The following is an 8,891-nucleotide window of genomic DNA, read 5'->3' on the forward strand; positions in this document are numbered from 1 at the left end:
GCGTGTTTAATGTCAAACTATTATTGTCGGTGAGTTGTTGACGAAGGTAATAGCTGGTCTAAAACTACGGCCGTCATCCTGAGGCTGGGGCTGGTAGCACGCCAGCCTTGGCTCCGTCCACATCTACCTTTGGGCCTTGGGTGTCCTTGAGCCGGCACAAGCCACCGTTGAGGTTGTACCACACAAACACTTTGCATCCCGGTGTCTTTTTACATTCAGCGCAGCAGGATTCAACAGTCGCCAGATTGACCGAAGTCAGGTCGCCGCCAATATAGTGCGTGTTGTCTTCCAAGGTGCCACACGTGCTTAGGTCATTGGTCGGGTTCAGGACTTGGGTGGACTTGGATGGCGGGGGAAGAGTCAGGCCGGGGATGCTGGCAGCCACGGCCTTGAAGATGTTCAAGCGGCCGTGACCAAAGAGGTTGTTGGGATACTGCGTGTTGGGAATGCCACCGCAGTCCTTGTCGGGCGGAGTTAACGTGTTCGTGTCCGTATTGTCGGTTAGGGCCCTGTACACTTGGTCGTACGAGGCGTCTTTGTTGGCAGACAAGTACAAGGCGATGGCTCCAGAAACATGAGGTGCGGCCAAGCTCGTACCCGAGGCCCTGGTGAAACTATCGTCGCTGGAGTGTCCTGAGGTAGGGATGTGTTCACCAGGAGCAGAAATGTCGGGTTTGACGAGTGTATTGTTCACGGCGGAAGGTCCCAAACTTGAACGGAACGCCAAATAATCGTAGGAGCCAGTGTTGCCGACAGCAATCACTTGAGGGGATATACCAGGATAACCTGAATGCGTACAGCCTTCACGGCCGTTGTTGCCGATCGCAAATACGGGAATGATTCTCGCTTCTCTCCACTTTGTAATGATATCTTCCAAATAAAAGTCCGTGGTGAGATGTCCAAAGCTGCCGTTGATCACATGAGGGGCCTTGCTGGGGTCGCATTTGTTGATGTCTTTGTCGTGGGGACAAAGCAGGAATTGAGCGCATTCCACCAACTTGGATTCCTCGAAACCGTAGTTGAGCCCTTTGCACGCAATCCACTTGGCTTTGGGGGCGACACCAATACCTTTCGTTCCCACCATAACGCCCATGACGGAAGTGCCGTGCCCATCCTCGTCGTCGGGAAGCTTGTTCATCTTGTTGTACGGGTCGAACCAACCATATTCTCTTCGCCAGTTCGACTCCAACGACGCATGGCTATAGCGAACACCGGAGTCGATGTTGGCCACGACAATGCCTTCGCCCTCGATGCCATTGGCCCACAGAGCCGGCGCTTGGATCTTCTCGACCCCCCATGCGATGTCATCATTCACAGCACTTACTTGTTTGTCATTGCTTTGGGTTTCATCGAGTGTCATTGTAACTGGCTCGTAAATGGATTTGACTTCCGGCAACGCCGCGAACTGGTAGACGAGGTCGGTGGGGGCGTTGTTGATGTACATGGAACATTGGATCCATGTCGTGGCCACTTCCACAGCCTTCGATTCAACTTGGTTGGCCAGGAGCGACTTGATCGACGCCTGAGACTTGGTGGTGTGCTCCTTCAACGAATTAACCAGCGACTCGATGGTTTCGGTGCGAGACGCGCCGCTCTTGAGTCGGCGGCGGTGGGTGGTGAGGGCCTCGTCACAGTGAAATTTCACCACGATATTCGACTGCTCGGCGATTTCCAAGTTGCGATTTACTTGGACCGAGATCTTGTCCGTGGCGGCGGTGATGGCGGTGACGGCGAGGGCAATAAACTGGTACTGAACCATGATGTTGTTGGGTAAATGGAAATTGCAAAATGAGACCAATGACTCTCAATCTGGATGTAGCACTTGACTTGCCTTGCGCAACACGCTGGGAAATATGTATCAGGTCAGCTGTTGTGTGTACTGTCGGTGCACAATATGTATGGCATTGTCATGAAATCGTTAACCTGGAGCAAAAGCCTAGGTCAAGTATGCGTAAGCATGATCTTGCTTAAAGTGTGCCATTATGCAAATGATAGATTTTCTCATCCCTAGGTTCAAGCTTGGCCTAATAAAGTACTCAGAATCAATATTCCTATTCCCCAATCTGCAAATGAGAGATTCTTTCATTTGCAGGGGCCAATAGAAATCCAGTAAATTGAAATATTTGCAATGTCATTGGCTTAAACCTACGAATATACTCGCGTATGATTGGCTCTACTGCAAATGAGAGTACCTCTCATTTGGAACACTTCCCGTCCGCCGATCCTAGCGGGTTAAGCTTATGGAGTGCTCAAAATCGTTTACAGTTAATTATTACTGGAATAGAAAAGTTACTATTATGAATAATATAGTAACAAGATTCTGACGAAATTGCCGTGAATGTGCGATGATATACCAAATTCACCATATGAGTTATGAGCAGCCCTTGACGTTCAATGTGCAGGCACAGAATGTTGACATGAAATGGGATGGTGGCAAGCACCGAAAAACGTTCAATAAATCTGAAAATCGACCAGCCATATCTGAAAAGCGTTCAAACCCACGGAATGCATGTCATTTTAGTCAGTTTTTGGACAAATATATTACGCCGGAGTAAACGACAGCTGTGACGGAGAGTTGCCATTTTAGAAAAACTTCAAGCCGGGCAAGCAATCGTCGGTCGAAGTCGGACAGATAGTGAGATAACCACTACTTGACAGAATTTTAATCGGACTAACAGTGGGATAATTTGCACCTCTCAGAACTATATCCAGTGCTATGAGCACCTTGATAAACATCAGGTAACCGAAAATGAAATGGAGCTGAGCCCATTTTAAAAAAAATACCTGTTAAAATAAATAAAGAACCGCTTATAAAACCAATTATTAAATTTATATTTTCAAAGTAAAAAACAATTGATAAAATTCAAAAAATATTACCAAAATTTAAAGTACCAAACACACCATAAATTATTGAAATACCTAATAATATAAAAGTTGAAGCTATAGAACCTAAAATAAAATATTTTAAAGCAATTTCTATAGATATTGGTGATTTTTTTTAAAAGCAGTTATATATAAAAAGATAAACTTTGTAATTCTATAGCTAAATATAATGCTATAAAATTAAAAGAAGATACAATTAATATTAGACCTAATAAAGAAACTATTATTAATATATAAATTTCGAAAAAAACATTTTTTGTTTAATAATACAATGAGACAAGAAAACGTACAGTTTGGGGTGAGACTAAATTGGGAGGTTGGCTTGATCGCTTTGTTGCGCAGGCCAATGTAGTGTACGGGCGGAGGCTTGATCGGGAGGGGTAAGCTTTTTCGCGCGGGACTTTTTGGGGACATTTTTGTAGACACGCAGAGGCTGGGTTGGGCGTGCTGGAGTGCGGGCCTTGGTGGATTGCGAGGGTAGGTTTGCCGAGGAGAGGGCTTCGGTATGATTATGCTCGTACGACACATCCACCGCGCAGGGATACGTTGACCACACAGTTGAAACTGTCCGCGCCGAGCAGGAAAATGTTGCCCCATCCAATTGACATGGTCCCACCGATTAATATATATATTCGACTACTCGATTTAATATTTCCCAGTGGCATTCGCAGCGCATTGGTTAGAGCGTAAGTATTATATCTTTGTTCAGAGTAATATTTTCTTGTAGAATGAAGCTCTGGAATGTGATTGGGTTTGCTGGTCACAAGCTAGGGGCATTGACAGTTGTGTGCGACGTGGACGTTTGCTGATGGTATTGGTGGGGGCGTAGGGGGGTTGTACGTAGTGTGGGGAGTAGTGTTCATTGCAGAGGCGCCGACGCATATATTTGAAATATATATGCTTGACCGCACAAATAAGTGTACGAGCTGCTTGGTGGCGGGACGCTGCATTTGGCGTACTACACCGACGTGAAGAACAGTGCGTCGCTGCTGCACAAGATCCTGTCCAACGAAGTCAACGTCGCCCTCATTAACGCAGACACGGTACACAACCTCCTCTCCCCACTCGACTCATCGCTTGATGGTAGGTCGTGAGCCTGTTCCAAGTCCACGCCGCCGCGTCTCGCGCGCTCCTCTCGGTGCAGAACCACTCGATGACCACGAACTCGCCCCACTCGGAACATGTCTTCAACCTGTCAGTGTGTCACAGATTCCCTCCGCCGCTTCGGCATTAGCAACCAAGCCACCCAGGTCCTTGTGTGCGTGTTCGACGATGCTACCGCCCTCGACACAGTCGGCATTGATGGCATGCTGAAACCTGTCACTTCCATCGAAAACCACACCCACTTGACTCCCGAGCACATCCAAGTGTTGAAGAAGCACTACAAGATTCAGGACCTGGAGCTGCAAGTGACCACGCTCAGCGACGCCATCGTCAGCCGCATTGCGACCAAGAACGTCAATAAGTAGTAATTATAGCCTACTCATTGGTAGTCATTGTAGGAAAACCCCGAAACTCCGATTTGCATGTTAGGAAAACCCCAAACTCCGACCATACTTGGCGGGGTTCGGGGTTTGTACGGATTTCGGGGTTTCGATAATTGCCTGTTCGATAAAACTTATCCGGTATTTCGATATTTTTTCCAAGCAGTCGTTGTTGCTCGACATTGCGCCAACTCCGACACACACCATGGAAAGCTTGGCTGTGCAGCGCCAGATCCGTGAGAATGCCTCGTACTTGCAGGATTACTTTTCAGACATGAGCGCATGGGAGAAATCCATGGCCAAGAAGGAGCAACAGCTCCAAGGATCCAAGCGATCCGCCGCGCCAGTCCGCCGTGCAGTGGCCATGAGCGTGCGCGGGTCCGACGGCTCAGTGTCCATCCAGCACCCTCTGAATGCCACCATCGACACCCCAACCAAGCCGATGAAGGCACCATCCCAACACGTGTACGACAAGGGATACAAGAAATGGGACTCGTTCGATGTTGTACGTACTGGAAGTTGGACACATGCCATCCTCATATATGCTTTGTCAGGATGCTGCTCTGAAGGAAGTGGACACACCGAGCGTCACTCCCAGCAAGGCGAAGAGGATCCCGAGGAAGCACCCCCCGCGCGTCCAACCTCAACTCGTCCCAAGAAAGCTGTGACGGCTACCCCGAAGAAACCATCGCCGTCGCCAGTCAATGCGCCGCGCGACCTGTTGGAGAAGGAGGACGGGAACATGCACTTCAAGCAGGGCGAGTTTGCAGCGGCAGTCAACTGCTACTCTCGGTCGCTGAGCTACAACCCCAGGAACCCCATCGTGCTATCGAATCGCGCGATGGCCCATCTCAAGCTCCAGCAGTTCGGGAAGGCGGAAGCGGACTGTACGGCGGCGCTGGCGGTGGATGGCGGGCACGTCAAGTCACTTGTGCGTCGGGCGAGCGCTCGCAACGCTCTGGGTAAGCACCACGCCGCGTTCGCCGACTTGGAAAGTGCGTTAAAGTTAGACTCCACCAGCAAATCAACCATCGCCACCCAGCTGAAAAGTACTCGCGGGTTTCGGGGTTTCTGAACGTTCTAGACCTGGTTGGCACATTAGCTGGATGTTCCAACCACCCTCAGTTACCGCTTGAACTAACAAGGCATCGTCGACAGAAATGTGCCGCATTTGTACTTACTTGCTGAAGCTCTTGGTACAGCGCCATGCGATTGTCGTTCGTCAAATTTGATTTGGAATTTGTATTGCGAGCAGACTTAGAGACGTAGCAAGCGCGAATGTGGTCATATAATTCAACAAAAAATATGATCAGAATCACCTCAATGAAACATGAAACGAACACGCTCCACTAAGTTTTAGGCCAATCGGATAACTGGAACACTAATTATTGTCACTGCCGGGGTTTCGGGGTAACCAGAGGTAGTAGTTATTTCAAGTGATATCAATCGAAAATATCATTATGTAAATTGCATGGTCCACATGAGCGACGAAGAATCGGCCGTCTGCTCATGCAGATAGAGGTAGCTAGAGACCCTCCGGGTAAACGAGTTCCGGATAAAATCCGGACACGACATCCCATTGGTCAGTTCCAATCCTGACCCCAGAGGACACTTGGCAATCCAAGTGTCTTGAATCACTGGCTCTGCGACATCCGCAGCAGCACCATTCATATGACATGAATTGAATGACTGGCGCGCAGCCGCGCGTCAAGGAAACCAGCTCGGAGATAGCTAGTTCTCTAAGTTAACAATATACTACCTTGTTCTACACACCTTCCTCTTTACGCCCCATTATACCTGGTAGCACTCCCCAGTTCGTCCATCGACATTCCCCTCTGCCCAATTCTCCGAGACCCACCTTGTCACGATCCGACACATGTGTTCCGCTCTCGAGGAACAAGAAGCCTGGAGCTTGATCCACGCGCTGGTGCCTCCAGCGCAGCCCCACCTGGTTGAAAGCTTTGCTCGCCATGGCGAGAATCCTGGGCAAGACATTGCGGTTCAAGCGCAATCGCTTGCTTCCGAGCGCGATGCCGCGCTACAAGAAGTTGCCGACCTCAACGCTCGAGGACGTGCTCTGGAGGACACCCTCCATTACACGACTGCGCGTATGTCCGCGCAGACAGCCTCGAAGCCGAAGCAACGCGCCGTAAAGCTCGAATTCCCCAAGTATGGAGGACTTGCCTCCCACCAACTGCTTCGTTGTATCAAGCAAGTTAGTCGTGCCGCGGATGCTATGAACATCGATGACGATGAGATCTGCGTGTCTTCGCCATGTCGCACCTTACTTGTCGTGCGGATGATTGGGCCTGGCGCCTAACCTGCGAAGATGGTTTCGCGTTTGCCACATTCGATAATTTCATCGAACAATTGAAGGCAGCGTTCCTGCTAGCGAACAGCGACTTCCGGTACCGCGCGGAGTACCTATCTGCCAGGCAAGGCAAGCGCTCTATTCGTGAGTACGTCCACGATCTGCGCTTCCTTGCGTCCTATGTCACCCAGAAGTCTTCGCTCTCCGAGAGACTAAGGTGACAATTTTTATGAACGGCCTCAACGACTCAGCTGCGCGCACGCAGCTTTTTCGGACATATTCTTCGACAGTCGAAGATGCCGTCCGCGCTGGCCGAAGAGTTTTCGGTTCTCCAATCGCGCACCACGACCAAGACCCGCGACCGACATGACATGGAGGTCTATGTTATGACCTCACCCACCACCGACCGTCGTTGCTTCAACTGCAACCGACCGGGACACTTCTCCCACGAGTGTCGCCAACCACGCCGTGGCCGACATCTGCTCGTGGTACTGCTTCATCCCCTGCACCCCGCTTTGCGCATCCCGTTGTCGCTCGCGCATGCGGCGGTCGCGAGTTTCCTCGCGGACGGGGAAACGGGACTCCTCAGTAGGCGCGAGGTGTCCTCCTGAGGCTACAGAGGGCTTGTCGTTTCGTCGTGCTAGCATAGCACGAACAGCAGGCCCTGCCTCGGACACAGTGATTCGGTGTCAAATCGGAAGACAACCTTCCCGCATGTTGTCCTGCCCCAGTCGTATCTCTGGGTACGACCGTTTGTTCCGCGTCCTCATCGACAGCGGTGCGTCGGAAAATTATGCCCGACGCGCATCGATTCAGCTGTATCGTTCCATCTACCATGGCGCCACCCGGCTCGCATCGCCGCACTCCGTCGTGCGTGTAAAGATGGCTGATGGCAAGGTTGTCGCCTCGCCGAAGGTCCTTGTCGACCTTCCCACGTCGGTGGGAGATTTTGTCTCGACCGAACAATTCTACGTCATCGACCTCGATGACCGCTGGGATTTGTTCCTTGACATGCGATGGTTGGAGAAACACCAACCCTGGATCGATTGGCGATCCAAGACCATGCGCAAGATCGCATCCGTCCACCCTTCTACCGACCTAGGCGTGATGAGTAATGATCTCACTCCATTGTCTGGTCTGGTGACGCCGTTAGTCACGCGTCCCATCGCATCGGCTACGAGGCTGGACGTACTTCCGCCACGTTTGGCGATGATTCGAGAACCACCATGAACGGCGATGCCGCCACGTTTGGCGATGATTCGAGAACCGCCATGAACGGCGATGCCGCCACGTTTGGCGATGATTCGAGAACCACCATGAACGGCGATGCCGCCACGTTTGGCGATGATTCGAGAACCACCATGAACGGCGATGGTCCGAACTCCACCCCCGACACTCGACGCGTGATGCACACGCTTTTGTCCTCTCAGCCTGCGACCTGTCCGAGTTGCCGCTGACTGCCGCTGATATCACTCAGCTGCCAGAGATGAGCTATCTCTCTTTCTCCCGCGCGCTCCGCGGGAACGATAACATCAGCAATGCTTTCATCACGGGGAGCCAGGAGGTGGACCTTCTGATTTCCTCGACAACCGACGATCCCGTCGAGGAGGATGTGTCTCGTCCTTCCTCATCGGTATGGAAGGATTTGGAATCGAACCCATACTACGACTTGGTTCATGAGTTCCAAGATATCTTCCCGGACAGTGTTCCGGAATGCCTCCCCAAAGACAAAGGGGTACGGCATGACATTGACTTGGTACCGGGCGGTGCGTCACTCGACAGTGGCCATTTCCGCGCGACCAAGTCGCGTACATTGACGAGCTCTTTGCTGCACGCAAGCGAGCCGGTCGTATGCGGGAGAGCAAGTCTCCGCACTCCAGTCCCACTTTCTGTGTGAAGAAAGGCAACGGGAAATGGCGCATTTTCACGCCTACAACAAAGTGAACTCGGCCACGATCCCGGCGCAGACGCCGATCCCGCGGAAGGATGTCATCATTGACTCCATGGGGCAGTCCACGATCTTCAGTACCATCGACCTTCGCGATGGGTTCTACCAGATCCTGATGGACATCAGGGACATCGACAAGACAGCCGTCTCTACACCCACTGGAATGCTCTGGGAATGGCTGGTGATGCCCCAGGGGATCAAGAACGCCCCTGCTACGTTCAATCGCGTCGTCACGGAGAAACTCCGTCCATTTTGCGAATTTGCT

At 51.3% G+C, this 8,891-nt stretch overlaps 3 protein-coding genes across 3 annotated transcripts; 2 read left to right on the forward strand and 1 right to left on the reverse strand.

Annotated features, from left to right (window-relative positions):
• Nucleotides 1-73: 73 nt before the first annotated feature.
• Nucleotides 74-1,759, reverse strand: H257_12111 (hypothetical protein; the record flags this gene model as incomplete). Its single annotated transcript, XM_009839222.1, has 1 exon — nucleotides 74-1,759. One exon carries the CDS (start codon nucleotides 1,757-1,759, stop codon nucleotides 74-76), a length of 1,686 nt encoding a protein of 561 aa, XP_009837524.1.
• A 1,852-nt stretch (nucleotides 1,760-3,611) lies between these two features.
• H257_12112 (hypothetical protein) lies at nucleotides 3,612-4,352 on the forward strand (the record flags this gene model as incomplete). Its single annotated transcript, XM_009839223.1, has 4 exons — nucleotides 3,612-3,683; nucleotides 3,810-3,926; nucleotides 3,971-4,077; nucleotides 4,118-4,352. The coding sequence occupies 4 exons, from the start codon at nucleotides 3,612-3,614 to the stop codon at nucleotides 4,350-4,352; spliced, it is 531 nt and encodes a 176-aa protein (XP_009837525.1).
• Nucleotides 4,353-4,572: 220 nt separating this feature from the next.
• Nucleotides 4,573-8,575, forward strand: H257_12113 (hypothetical protein; the record flags this gene model as incomplete). The annotated part of the gene is made up of 8 exons (XM_009839224.1): nucleotides 4,573-4,876; nucleotides 4,922-5,362; nucleotides 6,182-6,660; nucleotides 6,744-6,895; nucleotides 6,944-7,266; nucleotides 7,328-7,808; nucleotides 7,832-8,052; nucleotides 8,109-8,575. The coding sequence occupies 8 exons, from the start codon at nucleotides 4,573-4,575 to the stop codon at nucleotides 8,573-8,575; spliced, it is 2,868 nt and encodes a 955-aa protein (XP_009837526.1).
• Nucleotides 8,576-8,891: the final 316 nt, after the last annotated feature.

This window comes from Aphanomyces astaci (genome assembly GCF_000520075.1).
Source record: "Aphanomyces astaci strain APO3 unplaced genomic scaffold supercont1.38, whole genome shotgun sequence".
Lineage (NCBI taxonomy): Eukaryota > Oomycota > Saprolegniomycetes > Saprolegniales > Verrucalvaceae > Aphanomyces > Aphanomyces astaci.